Genomic DNA, 23,258 nt, shown 5'->3' with positions numbered 1-23,258 from the left:
ACTTCCTGACTTAATCACTCTTAAAAGTAGATGAGTCACCATCTTCGTGACCTAAAAAAAGAGAGGGAACTTGGTTTCCACTGTGCTGCAGATATGGAATTACTGGCGTGTCCGCCCTCAACCTGCCGCCGAGGACACACATCCTCTCTGACTGGACAAACAAGTGCTGAGTGCTACGACTGGCAAACATAAAGCATTCATCAGCACGGCAGATTTCACCCCGTCCAGATTGTTTTGAAATCCATTATTTGCCCACATCTCCCTCATCACGCACATAGAAAACAAAAGAAATGTGAAAGTTTCTAATACACATTGTTCTCACTCTCGGCTGTAATCGACCATAGGAGGTGGACTTTGAAAGCCAGACGAGGCCAATCGATGCTGAAAGACAGAGGCAGCAGGGGCCTCCTCTCCAACACTAATGCTGTTCAACCAGGGCGAGCGCTGCGGACGTTTCAAGGCTGTCGTACGTTAGCGGGCGGTAGTGGATTTGTCCTCAACTCTGGGGACCAAGTTCTAATTCCACAACTCGTCAGAGATATCGTCTGCGTGGCCCTCTTTTTTGTGTACACACAAAACAGCAACTCTAATTCATGCTGTTGTCACATGATCCAATTCAAGAAACATAATACAATATATATATGCATAATTTAACTCTCGACACTGCGAGATAAGACACATTTTAAATGGAGCAGCTCGTTTTTTGCACGCTTTTAGCCACAGCCGTTTCATTTATTTTGCCTCCATTAAAAGTAATCCATAAACTCTATTGATCGCTGAAAGCTTTTTTGCTCCATTTCATGCTATGTGCTGCTGAACACGATCACACTGGCAGCAGAGGCACAGCTGGGGGATTATGTGCACATGTCGATGCAAATATGGTTTTCACATTAATCAACATCTCCGGATTCCTTTTCAAAAATGCCTGAAGCCCCACAGTCATGCAAATTATTATAATATTGATAATTATAATTAAAGGTAGTTTTAAGGTATAATATTTAGGGGAAAGGTAAGAGCAGTGTTTGGAGTGTAGATATGACTGAAAGTCATCGTTATAAATATCAGCAACATGATGAGTTTTCATTCATTTCCGTCTTCACACTTTTATTGCAATGTTCAGAATATTTCCGGGGCCCTTTTATAGTTTCCAAATAAAACTCTCGGTCATGATCTGAAACTATTAGAAAGACATTCTCTTATTGTGTCAAGCTTTTTGCCAATTACCGTTACGTAGGCTGCAACCTGAATTTCCACTTGTTAATGTTTCCCAGATGATAGCAAGACTAATGACAACATGCTTTCACTGCAAGATTGTTGGAAGCAATATCTAAATACATCAGCCCAAATCTGGTTGAACTTCAAATAAGCTGGAGCCAAAGATAGATGAGAGATCAAGCTTATAAATCAAAGTAGCAGCACTTCAAACACTGCCTGCAGAGACAAGTAAATAAAAAACACTTAAATATTTTCCTTTTTTCTAATAATTCTTTTTGCCAGAATTGCGATCGGGTTCTGTTGTCTTCTCAAAAATCCTATTTTAGCATACTTTACTGATGCTGGGGTCTCAATAAAAAATTACATTTAGATGATCTATTTAAGGAGATCATGCTTCATTCAAATCAATCAGTTTCAATACTTGACTCCCACACATATTTGGTCCAAAGGCTATATTTAACCTGAGCTTACTGGTTTCTCCTGTCTCTGTGGCTAAGAGGAACAGAAAGTCTAAATGTGAAAAGAGGAGCATCTGGATTTCTATGAGTGACAGAATACTGTCCTAAATTTTATTTTATTTTATTTATTCATTTATTTTGCAGGGACAATGCACACCAATCAACAGTTGGACTGTAAGTGAGCCAGAGTTAGCCAGAGAGGCTAATTTCCATCTGCTGTCCCTGGCCAGATGTTTTTAAGGCAGCCTAAAATAACAAAATCTCAAAATAAAAATGGAAATAAAATTCATAGACAAACTGACAACAACATAATAAAATGTTTCAAGCAAATCGAAGAAATGCGATAAGTAAATGTGAAATGCATTTGCAGTTATACAGCGCCTTTCTAGTCTTCCAACCACTCGAAGTGCACGACACAACCTGCAACATTTACCCTTTCACACACACTGACAGCAGAGGCTGCTGAGCTGCTCATCGGGATGTAAACTAATGCTCATCTCTGGGAACCATTTGGGGTTCAATATCTTTCCCGGGACACTTGGACATGCGGACTAGAGGGAAAGAACAGCCGACCTGCTCTACCTCCCGATCCACAGCCGCCCCAATGCAAAGCAAAGTATGGGTTCTGATTGAAAGCAAACTAGAACAAAGCTGATGGGCAACAGTGGTAGATACCGACATCGAGTCACTACAGGTTTCCTTCGACAGGAAGACACACTGAGACCTAGCAGAAGAAAAAGAAGGAAACGAGTAAAAGCACAGAATTAAAGTTGAATAGTTAGAGAGATGTTACAGGAGAGCACTGGAGAGCCTGAGACTGAGCCTGCAGTCGCAGGAAAGAGAGTTCAAACCTCCGTTTCCTGACGGTAATTACTTCCCGGGTTTAACTCGTGGCCTGAATCTCCTTCACAGCCGACTAATGCTCACCACTCGGGTCCGGTGCAGTATGTTCCTGTGATGAGAGATTGCCTGCAAAGAGTTGTGCTTTACTTTTTTCACAATCCAAGCTTAGGCTTGGATTGTGAAAAAAGTGGGGCACACTTCTGAAAGATGACTGGACAGCACATTTAATCCTCAGAGGGGCGAGTGAAGCTTAGAATTATGTGCCATATCTCACCAGCCAATTGGAGGATTTAAGCCCGTCTGGGCCCGATGCCTTGGCCAATCACAGCCGGAGGCAGAAAATCAAATAAATGCACATGGGAGAAAGCATCTGCGAAGAAACAATGATATCCGTGGTGTAAGGGAGTGGCTCTATACTGATCTGCAAAAGCCCAAAATGTACCTTCAGAAAACATTATGTTAGTTATGCATTTATGTAACATTGGCCATCTCATTGTACAATATGTGTATTGTGTTATATTGAAACACCCAGCAATACCTTTTATGTAGACGTGTATGCCACATAAGTTTGAAAAGCTTATCATTTCAATTTCAATCAAATATTTATTTATATTTTGTCATGTTGAGAATATTTTGTGTTTGTTTAGATTCCCTTCATCAGCGTGACAGCGTCTATTAAATCAATGCTGGGTATGCATATAGTACAGCTTTCATCTGTTGGGCTTGTTCTAACACTTGAAGTTCAAATGGAAAGTAATTAAATAAGTGACACACTACAGAGTGCTTCAGAAACCACAGACACATGTTCCCGTTTCTTCCTTTTCTTCTCATTTTGCAGTGCATCCTCATTTTCTACAATCTCTGCACCTACATTGCACTAATTTGCATTGCAGCAAACCAGCACATCCAAAAGTTGGAAACAAAAATGTGAAGGTTGGTTGAGCATGGTGATGGCCCCAAATTGTTTAGTGTAATAGAAAAACAAGATACTTTCAAACTTGAATAAACCCGACACCAACACACACAACAAGAAGAGTTACAAACAATACAAACGGGCCTCACATCACACATACAGATGCAAATTAGTAGGCAGACTCTGGCCTCTCATGTAGCTCTAGCTCTCTGGGTGTGTGTGATATTGATGTGTAACGATCTTCTGTTCGTATACACTGCCCTCTAGTGGCAGTACATTGGTGTTACTCAAACAAAGCAACAATCCACTGAACATGAATCATTGTCACGTCATTATACCCTCCTGAGATATATATATATATATATATATATACATATATATATATATACATATACATATATATATACATATACATATACATATATATATATATATATACACACACACACACACACACACACACACGTACTGATATATCATCTGAAAACTCAAACGGTTCTCTGTTCTTGTGACCCCATTCATTCATATCCTCCCGCCTCGATTATTGCAACTCGTTGTATTTGGGCATCATCTAACTAGTTCAAAATGCAGCGGCAAGAGTTTTATTAAATGGGTTTAAATACCTCTTACATTGCAGAGCTCCTGTCTCCACCCCAAACTGAGACCTGCTGACTTCTGTCTGTCCCCAGATCCAGGACTAAGTGCTATGGGCACTAGGCCTTATCACTGCCCTTGTTTGACAAACCTTTGCACATCTCTCTGCAATCCAAACAGTCTGTATGCGGCACCTACATGGACAGATATCAATAATGTTGTTTAAATGGCAGTATAAGAGATATGTGAGAAACTTTGGCTGGTAGATTGGTGTACAATCATAATTACTCTATTGATAAAGGAGATCGAATCAGCTCATTTGTATTGCCTGTGAGAAGACAACATGAATAGAAACAAATCAAAGTTCAGTTTGACATATTTGAGGATGCTCTGTTCTGCACAACTGGGCAAAGGTAGACTTTGTCCTCACCCATTGACAGGACCACCTTTTGGATTTCTGAACTTTAACAAATACATTTAGCAGTAACAGAAAGTTCTTCCTTCAAAGTGCATTTATTTTGGAATATTGTCTTGCATTTAGACACCTGTATTGTGCACAGATAACTAAAACATATATATTTTCTTGATAAAAATATATATATATATTTTTGAATTTGTCAGGAGCTGGAACATTTCCGACAGGAAAAACAAATCTTTTGAAAACCTTCTTATTTCTATTTTGCAGTGCCGCCTCGGTGTGGCTGAGGAGAGAGAATGACCCAGTCCGGGGTTTTTGAGATCAACTCTGAGAGCATTTCTGTTCTCACTGGCATCAAGCACGACACAGTTTCTTTCAGTGACAGACAGACGTGATATGTCGATACCACCTTTGGCCTTTCATGTTATAAAAAAAAAAAAAAAAGATGGATTATGTGAGTATGTCTCTTGCCTGAAGTTGGCAGTTTCCTTGGCAAATATCAATATAATCCAACTGCCTTCACGTCACCCGAGGTGGTTACATTTGTATAACCTAAACTAGGATGCCACTTGCGTGCCCCGAAAACTTTTGGAAACTGGTTGGAAATGAGAATATATTCTTTGCCTTGACTTGTGAAAGGCAGCAGTTTTAATGCTTGGAAAGTGTTGGTAAAGAATATGCTGGAGAGGAATCAGTCATATTCAGCTAAAGACATTAAATTGGCTTTGACTCACCCCGATGATGACTTTATAACTGGCAGCCTATAAAAACCCCTTCCAACAAACAAGCCACCAATAGTTCCAACTTCCTGAGCACTGGGAAATTAACTGAATACAACTATGATCCCACAGCTGCAGACTGAAGGCGTGAGTTCACCTGCACTCCATCAGGGCCAACACATACACATTCAAGTTGCCCTTTTCAAACTCAGCTCTGTGGCAGTGCTTAATGAGGTTCCTGTAAGAACTTCAAGCAGAGGAAACTCCATCCTGAAATTTGGCTAGGTGGAGTAAAAGGACTTCAACATAACACATTCTAAGACTTACAGTAAAAAGCCCAATAGGTCATTTTCAGTGCACTCAAAAAGGCTGAAAAACAAACTCTCCCATACAGTCTATATTTGTATTGTTAGCCTTCACTGGGCTTCAGTTAAGCTTCAGTAAGGATACTTCAGAGTCTGCACATTTAAGTGCTCATATTTTGAAAAAAAAAAGAAAAGAAAAAAGAAAAACTGCAATTATAGTGATAATATTTGTATATGACACTATGCTGCAGCCATCCATTATTATTATTATTATTATTATATCGTTTCAGAAATAGATAAGTATTATTACCAGCAACACATGGCCCCTCTCACTTGCCTGCAAACTGCACATGAGAGCAAAACGTGGTCATGTGTCGTGTGGCCTGACTGAACTTATCAGTGTTATATACTGAAGCATGAGTTCTCAGTGTCCTGGTTTCACTGACCTATTTTAGACAGCTGGGGGAGTCCGTCTGTTCATGTCATGTCCACATGTTCAAGTCCACATCATTTAGCTCAGTGCCGTCTGCAATACAAAGAAACTCCAAAAACAAGCTTCCAAAGAACCAAGATCAATATGCATTACACACGTTTGCAGCTGCCAGCAGGTTTAACATTTACATTTAAATGACAAGTCCACACAGAATCACACATCGCGAAAACGATGCCGCTACACCGTTCTCCGTAGTGTGTGACCTTCAAACGTTCTGCACCTCCGCAGACCCCAACGAGTGGTGTCAAAGCAGGTGTTTTCCATCAGCTGTCAAAGTCAAAACACCTGCAGTGATGTCGCTGATTGGTTCAGCCCAATATATTCAGTGCAGATTAATCCCTTAAATATTTAGTTGTTTGAGTACTTACGTACTTAGTGTTGTACTTCCTAATTTAAAAGAATAATGCCCAAAATGACAAAAATAACAGTTTTCTCAGATTAAATGAAATGATTGACTTCTTAGATAAAACACAAATGAATACAAATAGTAGTCATGGACAGCCTTTCAAATATTTAATGCAGTAATGTAAATCTGTAAATCCCACATGAGTCAATCTTTCTCCTCGCGTGGTTTCCTTGCGTCTCTCCATGCATCCCTGGTGGGAGGGACTAAGACGCAGGTGAGGGAACTGGGGATGCAATTAAGAGACGTGGGACGTACCCAGTGTTTGCCCCATAGGCTAATAATGCTCACAGAAGGGGGTTCCACTTACATCAGTGGCTATTCTAACAGATTGCCACTAGAGGGCAGTCTCTACCAAGATCAGTCCTCAGGCCCGTCCTTCCAAATGCAGCACTCCCGCTGCCCGAGGACATCATTACGCACTCAATGAAGCAATAGTCAGTCATTTTCTCTGCTTAATTGATCCCCCTGCTTCCCAATAATGCGTGGTGTGACATCTTTTACTGAAGCAGCATGCCTCAGAGAGCACATTGCTATATTGTAATTATCTTGTTGTTTTGTTCTTTCATGACCAACCATCTGTAGGCAGCATGCAGTAGACTTCTTGGTCAGCGGCTGAGGTCATGGGCTCAGCAGTGCATTCCTCCCGGAGCTGTCTGAAGGGCTGTAATGACATTGTCCCGGTATCTATCAGGGCTTGTGAAACACTCGCCTGGAGGACAAGAACACAGCATGCTCTTACCCAACCCCAAAAAGTTTGGAACAGATATGGAACATGACAAAATCGTGAACAAACAGGCAGGCCTGATAAGGTAATGTTTATGTTTACTATGAAAGTATAGAGCACACTGTAAGTCCCTCCCGCTCTCTCTCTCACCCCCCCCCCCCCCCCCCCCACACACACACACATACACACACATACACACACACACACACAGACACACACACACACGTGCACAATGATACTAATGCCACTAATGTGCATTACACACTACATATTTATTGTGACAATAACTTGAATTGGTACAAAAAACACATTATAGTAAAACACAAAGCATTAGACAACAAACATTGCCATCTATATTGATTGCAATCCATTAAATCTATTCATCTAAACCTGCCAACCTATGCCCCAACAACAAGTTTTTGAAGGAAACCCTTCTGCTGTGACTCTTTATAGCCTACCTATTCACAGTCAACTCTAAAGCAAAATAATCTTGAACTTTATTTAATTGTATAATGAATTACAATCAGAATTCGGATTATAATGCTACTGTTGAATATATAAAACATATTCAATAGAGAGAACAATGGATAAAAGCACACAGGCTCAACCAAAAACAATTTCCTTTTGTTTTCGAAAGCATGTAAAATGCAATGCTGTCAACTCCCATCACACCTTTTCACACATTAACAAGACAGACATGTCATCGTGTCTTTGTGTGTTCCTGCAGCGTCTCTCACTCAGCCACTCCCTGTGCTGTCAGCATGGCAGGGTGGATCTGGCGGAGCTGCACAGGTTTCAAGTGTGCTCTGAAACTTCACTCCCTCTCCGTCTATCTGCCTTCCCCTAAATGTGTGCATGGCTAAGCTGAAACCGAAAAGAGGAGGGCCCAGCTCTGCTTTTTACCAATCAGAGGGGTTTCCCCACCCTCTCTGACTCATTCCCTCCCTTTCTGCTCAGTCCCTTGATCTCTAGGCACACAAGCCAAAGAAAAAAAAAAGAAAAAAGAAAAAGTGCAAGGAAAACAAGTGATAAGCAGCTTCTGGGTTTTGCTTTCAAGCTCACTCCTGCTGAATCGGCGTGAGTGAGTGAGTGTGTGTGTGTGTGTGTGTGTGAGTGAGTGAGTGAGTGTGTGTGTGTGCGGCGCGTTCACTCTTTCTCCTGCCACAGTAGCAACACATTGCAGAAGCGTCTGCCCAGAAGAAAAGGCTAAACGCAGCAGAGCCACAGAAGGAGAAACTTAGGGATAGAAGCAGGCAGAGTAGCCCAGCGTGACTGCACCTCTCAGCGGGGATCTCAACCTGCCATTTAGCCTTCCTGGTGCCGCAGTGGAGACACTAGACCAGCCCAGGCTGCCTGTCTGTCTCTCTGAGCTGAGGGAAACACCCTGTTAGTGTTTTGCCTGTTACTTTGGCTGAAACTCCTGCACCTGCCCTCCATCACCTGGGCGTCTGTCCTTTTCCTCCACCTGTCCAAAGACATGTCAGACGATGACTGCCTCTCGCCCATCGGCCTGGACTGCTGCAGTTGCTGCCTAGACCTGGCCAATGGCTGTGATGACTCCATGGCCGGCAGTCCAGGCCTGCCAGGAAGCCCCACCAGCCCTACTGTCAATCACTTTCGTCAGCTCCGCAGCCAGCTGATGTACCAGAACCTGAACACGGACAAGCTGAACACCATCATGAGGCAAGACTCCCTGGAATCCGTGGTGAGGGATCCCTGCTTCCTGCTGAACGAGGGCATCTGCAACAGCAACATTGACCAGACCATGCTGTCTATCCTGCTCTTCTTTCACAGGTATGTCTGTTGCTTGCTTGACTGACAGGAACATGCTTATCCGATAAGATTATGACTGAATATAGAGGCTTATGTCACTAGGACGTGCAATTTTAACTGGTCCTGAAAGTTGTTCTTTACCACCTTATCATTTCTGCTCCTGCAGAAATGACATTACGAGAGCTGCTTAAGAATCCCGTTTTGCTGAAATGTACCAGATGGCTCACGGTGGCTAATCAGCTTTTTCTGATCAGCACTTCTTCTTTTTTTACTTCCACGTCTTTTCATTCAACATATTTGATGTTACACAACATGACAATATTTTAACGAGTGTCCCGAGCTGAATAGCCTCTTTAAAGGAAAACCCATTATAGTGTTAATACTTATAAGACAAACTTTAACTCTGAAGAAAACATGTTGTTCCTAGATTAATCATAAATTAGTTAAGGAACACAAGTTATTCTGATCAGTTTGTTGTCATATTCATTACATTCAAAGGACCTTTTAAAGAGGTCATTTAAAACTTGTGTGACACTCCGTCGTGGTTATGAAACAGCGTTTGGCAGCTCGCACTGTTTGTGAGGAAGAGAATGCGACAAAGTTTCTGCCAGTCGGAGAATTTGTTTGGCAGCTTTCATTCAATGATCACAGCCTCAAATGAACAGTTACCATCTTCCCTGTCAGCTACAGGTTTGAACTCCTGAACCCGAGCAGGGAGTTATTGTCCAGTGTTTACTTTGAGTGGCTGTGATTATTATGGTATGTCTGGTTATCGCAGCAGTTAGATGCAGATATCTATAGGGACATTGCAGTAAACACTACACTAACTTGTTATCACCGCAAGAGCCACCTTTGAACGCCATATACTCCAAAGTTGTTGCATTTGTGTCAGTAAAACAGAGATATGTATACAAGGATCATAGTATATATCTCAGACATCTGCTAATAAACGAGGGGTTTTCTTTTTGGTTTATGGAGGTGTACAGAAGGAATATTATTACCACAAGTTCTTGTTCCATTAACATTTTATGGGACACATTTAATTGTTTCGGTTTTAGAACCAAATATTAAAGCAACATTTCTTTTAGGAAGGCACCAACAAAAAAATAGTTCTTACATAAATTAGTTGCTATGTGAATCCTTCTAAAAAATAATCTATATTTACAGCCAATAAGTAACCCATCTCAGGTAAAATCACATATTTGGTCAGAAATAAAATGATGGTGTTAATCCTGATAAGATATGCCTGGAATGGACATGATACTAGTATTTGCTATCATGGATTCAGTTACTTACAGATGTTATCATATCAGCAATGTTCTGTGGCCGAGACTCATTATCAGTGTTTTATCAAAGTTATCCAGGAGCCAAGCTTCCATAGAAATCCCCAAAAGTTAAATTTTAACTTTTAGCGATAAATACTTATCAGTCCAGTATGAGGCAGTTGGAAAAAAGAAATTGTTTCTAATACCCAACACATTGCAGTATGCAGCAGGGGTTAACTCAAAACATCACATACAAGCTATATGGAGAACTTCCACACACTCACTTTATTTTTTCATCTTACATAACGGCTCGATAAATTCTGCATTATTCAACGAAAGAACAGACTGTTGTTGATTTATTTACACTAGTCATTATGATGCTGAAGATAAGGAACAACGGGTGAAGAAACTTTGCATTTGGACTGCAGATCCATACATTGAACATGTCCTTAGACCAGAAGTTATACTTTGTTATGCTCAGGTAAGTTATTACTCACTGCATTTGGTGTATACGGTATCATGACTAAAGCCTGCTGGCACGGCTTATTTAAAAGTGCAACAGTGTTCTTTTCTACTCTGCTACTCAGACTGCGTCATAATAACACAGCAATACTTTTTCGCTTCATGCTTTTCTTCACCAACCGCAGAGTTATAGAGTAATGGTCTTACAATTTTTTGGACTCATCGATTAAGAATCAATTATGTCATTAAAAAATAATTCAGTATTTAAATCTCCTTATCTCGTGTGAACAATGTATCTGCAGTTCAAATATAGAATTATACACAGGACTGGCATTTCCTAGGGGGGGAGAAAAGTCAGGATGTAAGTGCATATATTTTGGACATTACTGGCCCAGAGCAGTGTGTTCACTCACGCCAAGCTCCCATCTGTGCTCGGCTCAACACACAGAGTCTTTAGTCACAACACTTTGTTCCTGAACCTGCCCTCCTCGAGAGGGAATCTCAGACACGGATCGTGTGGCTTTCCTGGATAGGCTTTCTCGCAGGATTTAAACATTGATGTGTAACCTTTTACGTTTTTTTATGCAGAAACACAAACGCACTCATTCATTCACACATGCGCTTGCAGTCTAATCCGGTCAATTGAACCCAAAAAAAAAAGCTGCCTTGCAAAGCTGAGGTTTGCACAGGTTCATTGATTTTTCTAGCGCATGCTTCGAGAGGGCCCCGGCTACCGATGAAAGTCTGGCTAAGGTTTTACTGTGACCTCTCCCTGGGTGGTCAACCCGCCGAGCAGCCATCATTCTCATTTGTCACTTGTTAACAGAATGAGAGGTTCAGCGTAGCCTGAGGAAGCATGTCAGGACATCTTTTGGACTTGTTTAATATCAGTAAGAAGCAATGGCAGCAGCCAGCAAACTTGTTATGTAAATGATTAGAGGGTCACAGAAATGTGCTGAGAGAGTCTGTTTGGGGCAGAACCGGGGTGGCCTACACTTGCAAAGAGAGAGGCACTCGTCCACACCTCCACCGCAGGCAGTCAGTCAGTACTTAGCAGCAACTAAACACCATTACATGGCAGGGTGAAGAGGGGTGAAGAGCCTGCAGCGATCACATAGTCAAATACAATATAAAATACAATATAAAATACAAATGGAAAAATTAGCGGCAGCACAAATTATGTCACAAAGTGTCAAAGAGCTCATCAAATAGTTTTTGTCTGCAGCAGGTACCGATGTGACCACATGGCAGGGCTGAAGAAGAATGTTCGCCCTTCAGCCTGCAGAGCTCCCTCCAGGTTTAAGGACAATGCATTGTTCGCAACACCAACACCAACGCCCCCGCCCCCGCCCCCGCCCCGTCTAGACAGCAAACGCGTCAGCTATAGTTTTCACTCACACATCTTAGACAACAGATAAGCTCTCAATTTAATCGACACAGCTGTCTGCACCGGCTTTGTGCAGGTTTGCGTTTCAACTGCGTCTCACGGGTGTCACAAACTGTCAGCACTCGGTCCAGTTTGTCATTTGTTGGTTAAACACACACACACACACACACACGCACACACACACATGCAATTGTCTTATCTCGGCGTGCTAATCAATAAAGAAACAATACTTAATTGTATGTAAACAAGAGTTTAAAGCAGTTGTTTATAGCTTGTGGCCTCTAGCGGCTGGTTAAGAGTTATCAGTCAGCGGTCAGTGACGGTGTACAACAGTCAATAAAATATGTAGATAATATAATATGTTTTCAAAAAGTGTGAATCTCTGCAACCAAGAGAGGTCCTTGAAAATACAGCCAAGCCGAGGCCTCATTACAGTGGTAAAAGTTCCTCACTTTGGCCTGAGATGATCTTTGGCTTCGGTCCAGTTGACTACTGAACATGACCTGGCGCTCCCACAATGGAGTGGAGACAGGATCCAGCTGTGTCAGAGACTCCAGTGCACTTTAAAGCTTCACTCTGTGATCCAAATTTAAAAAAAGCTACAATTAGTAAACCACTGTGGAGGTTACGGAAAGTGTATTTTCCATGTGTAAACCATCCAAGAATCCATACGTGCATTACACAATTCTAACATTTCCCAAAGGAAAAATGATTGATGAGTGAAAAGACCGGACACCCTTTGTAACCCAGAAAAGAACTTCCATCTCAGTCTGCATCATTGCGTGATGAGTACATTACAGGCCGATCAATTCTCCATAATAAGGTCATACCTTCTTTATCTTGGATATGACTGTAAAGTGACCTGTTGAATTCATTTACATGCAGGTCACACTTCTAAAAGTATCTCAAGGCAGAGCTGAATAAAGAATACACTTCTGCAGTTTTTTAGGGCAAATATTTGAATAAAAGGCTCGTTAGAAAAGTGAGACACACTCCTGGAGAAGTTGGAGCGTTCATAGTGCATCCAGTTTCATGCCCGCCTCTGGATGTGTTTGTTGTGTACAAATGCTTTATATGCTTTCTGCGTTACTATTGAAAACCGTGTGTAAAGAATGTGTTTAGGCTTGTTCTGCAGATAATAGTGCGGCTGTATGGAAACACACAAAGACGTAAGGATAAAGCAAACAATACGCTGCTTCCTCTGTATTCTCTGCTGCTGTAAAATTGGCAGACAAATGCTGTATAATGAAAAGCTTCTCCAGAGTATCGGTCACACATACACATACATGTGAATTATCATTGTGTAAGATACTACATACAAGCTGTAACAGTCGAGGGGATCAGAGTGATCTCTGGGTTGTGTTGTTCTACTGCTACAACACAACCCAGAGAGAGAGAGAGAGAGAGAGAGAGAGGGAGAGAGAGAGAGAGAGAGAGAGAGAGAGAGAGAGAGAGAGAGAGAGAGAGAGAGAGAGAGGGAGAGAGAGAGAGGCAGCTTTTGCCACATATTATTTATGCAGATATCCTTGATGATGACAGGACCGGAATCCAATTACATTGTTTTTGTTCCAAGCTTTGCTTTGCGACAGAATGAAACAGTGTGACTTGGTTGGAAAAACTACGTGTCCCACAGAAGTTCGCAGAGAGTTACACAACTTCATGGGTTGCAGGTGGCTGGAGACGAGGATGTAAACAAAAACCCAGGGATTACCGGTGAGGAGGCAGAGGGAAGGATGTCGGGGTGGAAGAACAGATTCATGGCCAGGCAAGTCGGAGGAGTCAATCCAGAACAAACAAAGGCCACAAAGGCGAGGCCTAAGCACTCTCAGGACAGGGAGTGGGAGCGCTACAGGGAGCGAGAGAGAGAGAGAGAGAGAGAGAGTCAGTGGGAGACAAACAGCCGGGCCCTGCAAAGACAGGACCGGCTAAAAATAGCGTGCTGTTGACGTGAGGTGGAACTGTAATATACAATATAGACTGCAGATGTCTGTGGTCAAAGTCACAACCTTTTTCTATAGCTAAAGGAAGTCATTCTTTAGGGGGCAGCAGGAAGCAAAACGCCATAATAAGTGTTTGTTTAACAGATGCTTTTATGGGTTTCCTCAATAAAAACAGGCTTTGAACACTTGTGTGTTGAAAAGAGACAGAGCAGGATAACTTCTAGATGTTCCAACACAGGTTGGTATTTGGTGTTTTTGCCCCGTAAAGCAGCTCTGTGCTTGAGTTTATCACTGAAGGAGCAATTTGAAGAGGGATGTACAATAAGGACTTTTTAAGGGACCTCTTGAGTTACAGCCTCGTTGTGTTGAGACTGTGTGAACAGGCTGCCGTTGGTGCCGTGCCAAGAGATTCCTGAAACCACTGTTGCATAGTCTGTGTGCAGGTGTAAGTGTACGTATATGTGAGTTCACTGTCTTCTGTCTGTGAAGTGGTGATCATGTTCTTGGTGAATGCGTACGTTAACCTCCCAAACCAACTCCTCCAAAGTGACAATCCCATACGACTAAACTGCACTCTCAATTACAGGGGAGCGTATTTGTTTTCTGACCGAATGGTTGCAGTTTTTAAACCGTTTCAAACACCTGGTTAACAAAAAATGCAACAAAGGTACTTAGTTAGTAAAATCAAATCTTGGTTTGACTTAATATGACTAAGAAATTAAAACAAAACAAAACAAAAACACAACAACTAACCCTTGGTTAGGTTTAGGGAACAAAACTACAACTTAATGACACGTCCAGCCGTCTCCTGATTGGAAGCCCTTTGTTGTGGCATAGCCACCAAATGTATTTGTGATATATCAAATGCAAGTGTAATCCACAACAAGATACATTGCCAACGAAACATAATTCACAATGCAATTTTGTAGCGTGGGAACTTAACCTTTTGTAGACAGGGCTGTCCAAACACACAGACGCCACTTCAGCAGACAGATCAGTGTGTGTGTCAACTGGGAACTCCACGACACACCCTGGACCATCGGTTGGTGCAACCCGCTGTGCTCAGCCCTGCGCGTCTTAACCAACACTGCTATGGTTCCGTGTTCGGTTGCCCCTAGCAACACAAATAACATAGTTTGCTCATTATATTGCAGTCACAGTATCTCTTTGATTGCTGCAAAAGTTTATCTCCATGTAAATCAACTTTTATATGATGTTTATAAGAATCTGAAAATCTGACATTCCCCACCGCTTTAATAGAGTTATGTTACTTTGTTGTTTTACACATTACAACAGGCCCATCAGATCTCTAATCAACAAGAATGAAGTGATCCTACTTACAAGTATTATTTATGTTGCTAAAACCTGATATGGCTAATCCTCCGTGCCATAGAGCTCCATTGTTGTCCAAAAACTTAATAAACGATAACATGTTCCTTCATTACAATCAACATGGGCCGTGTAGTTTATTTATAAATTATCGCATACGTTTTTCTACTCCTGTAAATCTTTGCCTGAAAACAAACTCTTGTTTAAAATACATTTAGCTAAAAACTTCTACTGTTTTAAGAATTTACTTAAAACATTTCTAAATATTGTATACATTTTTAAATACTTAATAAAATGTAACTGTACATTCATGAGCTGTTTTTAAATGCATACAGGTAGCAGGTAGGTATGTTTTCAGTATGAACAAATGGGCAAGAGGCTGACAGCACCGTGAAAGATGGACTCATGGATTGTTGCTTTTGGGCTTTTCATGGAAATTATTTCAGTCAATTTCAGTCAATGAGTAACGTATCTGTCCATCTGGAAGACAAAGGAAACAAACACACACATGCACTCACACACACACACACACACACACACACACACACACACACACACACACACACGCACACACACACACACACGCACACACACAGAGAGAGTTACTGTGAAGTATACAGGACTCAAAGGTGACCCACAGCAGATCCCAGCTAAGCTCTTTTGTCCTGAGAGACTGAATGGAGATGCAGAACTGTATTTACCAGAGGTGGATTAGAAATCCATAAGTAACTCATACTGTTTGCCATCTCAAGTCGGGTCAAATCCTCAACATGTGCTGCGAAACACTTCAGGAAAGGATTTACCTCGAAACACATTCAAAATGTGATCATGGAAAAATGAGTCATAAAGTAATTTTGACAAAAACACATGAAAAAGAGATCCAACATGTTGGATCAGGTGCTTTGATCAGCCAGAATCTACTCACTGCTTACTGTAGGCATCCATATACACTTACTATATCTTGAAAACCTAATTCACATGAAAAACAAACTTGAAATAAAACAAATTAAATGGAAGTGAAAAATAAAACTCATGTTTTTTTTCTATTTTATGATTGTTATCATGCTGTATCTAAATCATAAATATCCAACAGTTAAGTGCCAAGGAAATACTGGGCTCTTTGTGTTGTGGTAATGGAGCAAAATGTGTCCAGAATAATGTTGTGATTTCTGTTTAAATGTATTCGTACTGAAGCCCTTGAGGCTCAGTCTTGCCACATAAACAGGACTTTAAAAAAAGAATGACGAATTCCTGAAGCGAGTCCATGCTAGATAGGTATGAAGACTAAATAACAGCACAGCTGAGTGCAGACGTCTTTGCAAAGTGCAAATTGGGCAATATTTCAGAACAATGAAAAGTAGGCAGGATTATTTTCTTTTTAATTCCACAAATACTTCAAAAGGGGGAAGCAGTACCACCCATCCATTAAACCCTCACTTCTTCTTCCACGCTCCATGTTTGTGCTACTCTCTACGTCCCTCCCTCTTTTATTTTCCACATCTCTTCCTTCTGTCCTTATGTTTTCCTCCCTCTCTTCCTTCTTCTTCAGTCTTTCTCCATCTCAGTTGTTCTTGTTTGGACTTATATAAGTCTGAGGGAAGGGGGGTGGGGGGAGTGACCATGGCGTATCTGTTTGGACCATGGTTATGGCGCCTATTTAGATAATAAAGCAGCCTGTCAACACTTGCATCACACACACTCCCACACACACACACACACACACACACACACACACACACACACACACACACACACACACACAACCCTGAGTTATAGTGCCAAACAGCAATATGTGGTAATTACACAAGGCATTAGACAGAAGTACAGCTTGCATAACATTTATTATTTTGGGTTAGTGCACTGAGGTTTGCTCTTTTTATCAGACTGCTGTTTGCACTCGACAACCTGCACCTTCAGACAGGCAACGGAAAATATGTGTGTCTCTAGGGTAGTTCATGGTGTCAATGCAGAGAAGCTAACAAAATGGAGAGTTGCCCGCTCTGTACCAACCCCGGCTGAGCAGTACGAGCTGTTAGGCTGGAGGGCATTTACATTTTAATTCTGTGCTATTTTCAATGGGAAGGTTTGGGTTTCCCACTCTGACATTTTCTGACTGCATGAGAAGTGAGAATGCGGTAACCCATCGTGCTAAAGGCCAAGTTAAAGTTTGTCCGAGGTGAGGAACAGTATATCTGGAGTGGAAACACATATTTCTCACGTCCAGATTTGCGGGGAAGAAGCAATTCAGCCATCTGAATAATACAAAGTGAGATAGTTTGTGCTAAAACAATAGGAGAAAAAATAGATTTTCCTTTTTTTTCTAGCATCGCTAAGAAGTACAGCAGACTTCATTTCAGATTCATTCTGATGCCTATTCCATCTGCTTCTCCCTGGGCGCCTGTTTTATAATCCCAAGTGTTGTTGTCAGTTTTTTTCTTCCCATAATAGTCTGCTACACAATGTAGCCAGATAGTGCTTTTGTGGAGTGGGACTGAGCCAGGCCTATCATTAGCCTATCTTATTCTCCCTGGGCACTATTCACACGCAGGTTGAGTACACAATGTACCCTGGGTGTACACACACACACACATAGTGACACACATGCACAATAGAAAGGGACTAAAGTGCAGGGAAATTAGAAAGCACGTCAGAAATCATCTTTTCTGAGCTCAGAGCAGCCTTATCAAATATCCGTGAGTGTGCATACACACACACAGCCACACCCTCACTGATGTGCTTTCCCCTCCAGGGCACAGAGCTAGTATTAGACATACTTCAGTCCATTCCTGAGAAGTGCTCATAGTGTCTGGGAAAAGAAAACCATTACTTCTTAGAGCTTCTGCAGGTCATGAGGGCATGCCTTTCAGAAAACAGGAAAGGTTACAGAAATCGGACTAATCACAAGTTACCGAACATCTGCAGTTTGGCAACATGCTGTGCTTCTGCGTGCAGTAAACAATCCTGAGCTCTTGGGGTGGATGTGTAATCTAACAGAGAAGAAGAGTCAGGACCTTCTTGTCATGCAATGGGCAACTGGTAATGCCTTTGGTCCCAAGGAGCATTAACACAGGCAGCATATGTCAAACTCACTTAAGCAGCAGTATGTTGTTTCGGCCAGTTAAACAATTATTATGAGGGTATTTAAAAGTAAATATGTAATTGGATTCATAATGGAGTTTCTGACATCTGGTTCCCATCACACAGTCATAATCCTAATTTAATCTGCAGCATCTGCCTGGTGTTTCAACACGTGTCACCTCAACTACCCCCTGCCATGCCTCTGCTGTACTGTCATCCATAATTGCATCATTAAATTGGGCTTTGGCACAACAGGGACAGGATAAGAAAAGAATAAACAAGCGAGAGACTTCACACAGCTGCCAAACTGAGAGCAGAATATTTTAGGCAACCTGCCCACGTCCTGGTGCAATGAGTTCATTTCATCAGATGAATCTAGGCATGCAATAACCGTCCTTGCTAAATCAAGAAGACATTTATTTTTAAATCTGTGGACAGAGGCAGCGCTTGGTAGAAATTGAATGTGATATTACTGCCACTCTGAATTACAGTTAACAGTATACATGCTTTAAAAAACAAACAAATGACAGGCACATCCAAATGAACCATAATCAAACTCTGACTTTAGTGTAATGAATATGGTTGGTTACTGGTGCGTCCAACTTTCCAAACTCTCATTGACTTCAAGTGTCTCTGCAAAACTGGAGAAGGGCTCAGAAAAAAGAGAAAACAACTGGCAAGCTAAAAAATGCAATGCAGCAGAGACCTCTAAATGAACCGGGATGGCAATACGGTTATCCTGGTAAGTCACCGACCATGAACAAGTTAAGGTGTTTCTATTGGCAGTTTATTGCGCGCAACCATGGCTCTTAAAAACAAGTCGGTTCTGGTCCCTATAACTTCAACAGAAAAAGCGAGCGGTTTGCTGGTTTAGGACCAGTTTGGTCCCAGTGGCAGGCTGGAAAGGTGGAGCTGTTCTGCCAAGCTCCTCTCTCTCTTTCTCTTTGTGGATGCCTTTGTGGCAGACAAAAGCCTGCAAGACAGAGAAGAGAAAAATAAACGCAGGTGCCAAGTTTCAGTGATGTTTTCTCTGGCCGTTCCCCAGCAGAGAGACAGAGAGAGAGAGACTGGCACAATCTAATGAGTGAAAATAACAAGATGCATCCTGTCCATGAGCTCACTTCTGTCTTCTGTGTTGCTGTGTTTAAAAGAAGCAGTTGTACCACAAAGAGGACCGGGTTGGGCCGGTTGTATCTGATCCCTTGCCATTTTACTGTGTCTTTCTGCATTCCTTCCATTATGGTGTCATGGAGAGCAATGAGTCACAGATCATCATTATGTTTTGCATGCTGTGGTGTTTACACAGTCTGGGTTTAGGCTAAACAACGACCCTCTGGAAGAGTGTAGATGTTCCTGCAGTAGAGTAATAGATGCTGGGCTTAGGAACCAGCAAGGCCAATGCCAAGAAAGTGTGGGACTCTGGGAGGAATGTTCACAAATGCTGAAACTCTCTCCCCTCCCTTTCTTTGCGTATTCCTCCCAACTGTCTCTCGTCCACTCTTGTGAATATACTCGTCCACATACACACACACACACACACACACACACACACACACACACACACACACATGCACACGCACACGCACACATTCCATCCAGTCCTCCATCCACGTCTCCAACACAAGTCTTTCAGGGGCCTGCAATGCACACAAAGGTGTCACATAAGGGGAAGTGGAGCATGCATCGCGAGAGAGAAAGAAAAGGGGAATTTATGTAATACTCGACATCACAACCTTTCAGTACTTGTGAGCCAAATATGTGGAAGTTAGCTGGGGTTAGCTCTACTTACATCAGGAGAAGAGCTAGAGCTGAGGAGGAAGACAGTTGACTCCCTTCTTGAACTAAAAGGTTACAGTAAGTCAAGAAAATAGAGTTTCGAGAGGCGCAGATTCAAATCCAAAGAACAAAATAAGCAACAAGTGAGTTACATCCACAGAAGAAACCACCTTTTTAATTTGAAACGCTATTTAAGGAGCAGTCCCCCTATTAATAATGTCCATGGTGCTAAAGTGGTAGTTAACATCTGCAGGAACTTAACAGGAAATCACGTGTGAGACATATATAACTCTTCTCTATGCTTCTTTTACACATTTCCATCTGTCAGCTCCACACACTTGCTCTGCGTGACCCCAGTGTTTTAACTGATGCATCATCCGCAGGATTGTTTAGCATAATTCAAATGCAGCTTTGCTTCAGGCTTCTCTGATATGCCGGGTCACGGTGCGAAGGAGGGAAACAGTGCACAGACCGAATAATGCTGTGACAGAACTTTGCCTTTTGCCTCGGAATGTTAAGTGTAATTTAGAGAACATTTAGGGCTGGTATTTTTGGGTTGGATTTCAATTTAAAAAACACTATCCTACATGTATAAATCAAACAAGCAACGACAGGCAATGTTATGAAAGAATATTCCACATGACGGATAGTTGAGAACGCTTATGCAGTAACATGAGGGTGATGAGGATCCTCTTTGGGTTGGAGCGATCAATAGGCGAATGTTCTGACCCTCCATCCATGAATAATCTGTGGGTCTACTGGCGCAGAGTCCTTTTCTCACCTGAGGTTGCTTAAGAAACACACTGATGCAACAGTGTGGAAGTGTTGGCAAAACACTGGCTTCAATGCTTTTTCCATAATCTTGTCAGCAGTCCCCTGCTGGTATTCTTTGACAGCTAGCAAGGGGTTGATATGAAAGAATAAAATCTGAAAGACAAGCCGGATACTTCCTCCTCTTGATATTCAAATACTTAGAAGGACATAGTAGATTCAGATAAAGCAGCACATGTTCCCAGTGAGTGCTATAATATTTAGGCCATTGCATTGACAACAGCATTGCTGAGCGCCTCTCTTTTGAGGTGAGACTCTCATTTGTAACCATGTTAGCATCTTAACTGGCATTTTAATTTTATTCAAGCGGATAAGTTTAGCCAAGGCCTAAACATATTGGTGAAATGTTCACATAGTGATGGATATTACATTGCCCTGCAGTCTAAACAGTAAGTGCCACCTGCTGTCACCAACACAAAGAGACGTGCAGTGGGATGGATTAAAGACTTAGATTAAGCTTATAATGTCAACCCATGATAAGAGGCTAACGCGTTTTGCAGATGGCTGCACTGTTGCTACTGAACAACATCCTACTGAAGAAGGTCTAAAATGTGTCGTCATGTAAACACTGGTGTTTTTTTAAATCTAGCATGTTTAACGATGACTCATCTTTAGAGCACAATGCTTAATCATAGTGCCCATGGTGTTGTTGCTGAACCTTCTAATTTGGTGTTTCAACTTGAGAGTGATTCTCAAGCAGCGAGTCCTTTGGGCATTTAGATTTGAGATCTTTGCCATATAGACTTTATCGCTCTTTGTATTTCGCAAACAAACCTGCATGACCCCACCCCCGTATCTCAAGGTAATCATGAACTGGGAGTACAGCCAAAAGCTCCTATCAGAGGAAACACTGCCCAACAACAGCTGTGAAAGCCCTCTCCTCCCTCCCTTTTCTCTTCCTCCTCTCCATTTATCTTCCTCATTTTTGCATTTTTCTGTTTTGGTGTTTGGTGGCTCTCTGCTTAGTCACCGATACAAAAGCCAAGGGCTGTCCTCAGGCTGTAGAGCGCAGACAAACAGTATCTGGTGAACTATGGAAAGGCGATACATATGTCTACGTGCTTATACATGGGCTATGTTACACAAAATTCCATTTTTTTGTGGTTTAATATAGCAGACTAAATAAGAAAACATGTTGCATGGTGTGTCTGTGTGTGTCACTGTATATTTCGCTTTCAGCACTGAAACAGATAGTAGATTTTCGGTTCCTTCAATGCTTTTTTAATACTTTTTTTCAATAACAAGATGGAAGGGCATGATCGGGCAGCACTGCTGTGTGGTCACTCTTTCTGCGGGAATACAGCTCAGACACTTAAGGCTATAAATTCATTGTGCGCAAGGCTGATGGGTCACTGTGACCCCTATTACCTTGAATCCATATGCAGTACAGTCTCGCAACCACGCGCCCCTGACCGACAGATGGACACAGGGCACAGCAGCCACACCTGTGCCAGAAAGTTACCAGAAAACAGCTTTGACGTGACGGGTCGGAGACGGGATAATTACCTCGAGTCACGGTTAGGTAGACCTGGAGAATGCCAGTAAGATAGGATTTACTGCTCAGAGACGGTGTGAAAGGACTGGAATAACATACCTGTTAGAAGAGGAGGCGTACACAGCAGACAGAGAAGAACAGAGAGGGTGTTAGTGAAACGAAAACAATGGAGGCCGTACAGCAGGACAAACGTTTGTGCACAAGGTGGCAGCCAAGATACAAAAGCTCCACGGCCAAATTCGGTCATTAGCTGGATACATTCAGAAATGAAACCACTTCAATAGACAATATTTAAAAACTCAAGGGGCACATACTGTTACTATTACTACTATGATTTGTATGTTGTGAAGACTGCCAGCTACCTTGCAAGCGACACAGTGAGATACTTCCTCTGCGGTTCGGGCTATAATTAGAGTCTCACCAAGAAAGCACATCACTGTCATCAAACCAGTGTGAAGAAGACAATCAGTCACTTAGGCCTTTGAAAAAGAAAAAAAGAAATGACTTGCCGTTTCTGACTGGGTGCATGTTTGTGTTTGTGTGTGTAGGTCAGAAGTTATCCAGCGGGTGTGGGAACCTGTGAAATACCCGATTTTGTTTCAGTTCTGCAAATCCTGACATGGTTCCTCAAAACAGCTTGAATAGCGTAACTGACGTATGTTCCATTTACAATTCACAGGTTAATTTACTGTAATAACAAAGAGGGCCAGAGATAACATAGCATCTTACATAGAAACCAAAACATGGAAAGGTCAAAGAGCTGTGCCGTATGACGTGGATCCCCAGAAATGATGCAATTCAAGTTTAATTGAACAAATACTAATTGTTACTAGA

General features: G+C 41.9%; 1 protein-coding gene and 1 long non-coding RNA gene across 6 annotated transcripts in view; one reads left to right on the top strand and one right to left on the bottom strand.

Annotated features, from left to right (window-relative positions):
* Positions 1 to 8,067: 8,067 nt before the first annotated feature.
* The window catches only part of tsc22d3 (TSC22 domain family, member 3), a 30,066-nt gene continuing 14,875 nt past the window's right edge, over positions 8,068 to 23,258 (top strand). Inside the window, exon 1 of one of the 5 annotated variants that reach the window (XM_034544073.1) lies at positions 8,068 to 8,882. In XM_034544073.1, the coding sequence (XP_034399964.1) occupies positions 8,566 to 8,882 (317 nt within the window). In that variant the 5' untranslated portion in view covers positions 8,068 to 8,565. The remainder of the gene's footprint in view (positions 8,883 to 23,258) is intronic. The other 4 variants (XM_034544070.1, XM_034544071.1, XM_034544072.1 and 1 more) reach the window with 4 other exon arrangements.
* On the bottom strand, positions 11,969 to 22,503 carry LOC117737857. The gene is made up of 3 exons (XR_004610070.1): positions 22,436 to 22,503; positions 13,687 to 15,724; positions 11,969 to 12,551 (listed from the first exon to the last, which is right to left on the bottom strand). It is a non-coding gene; the product is annotated as an uncharacterized LOC117737857 (long non-coding RNA).

Source organism: Cyclopterus lumpus, chromosome 10, assembly GCF_009769545.1.
Source record: "Cyclopterus lumpus isolate fCycLum1 chromosome 10, fCycLum1.pri, whole genome shotgun sequence".
Lineage (NCBI taxonomy): Eukaryota > Metazoa > Chordata > Actinopteri > Perciformes > Cyclopteridae > Cyclopterus > Cyclopterus lumpus.
Note: the sequence above shows the minus strand (reverse complement) of the source record. Positions and strands in the feature narration are given on the sequence as shown.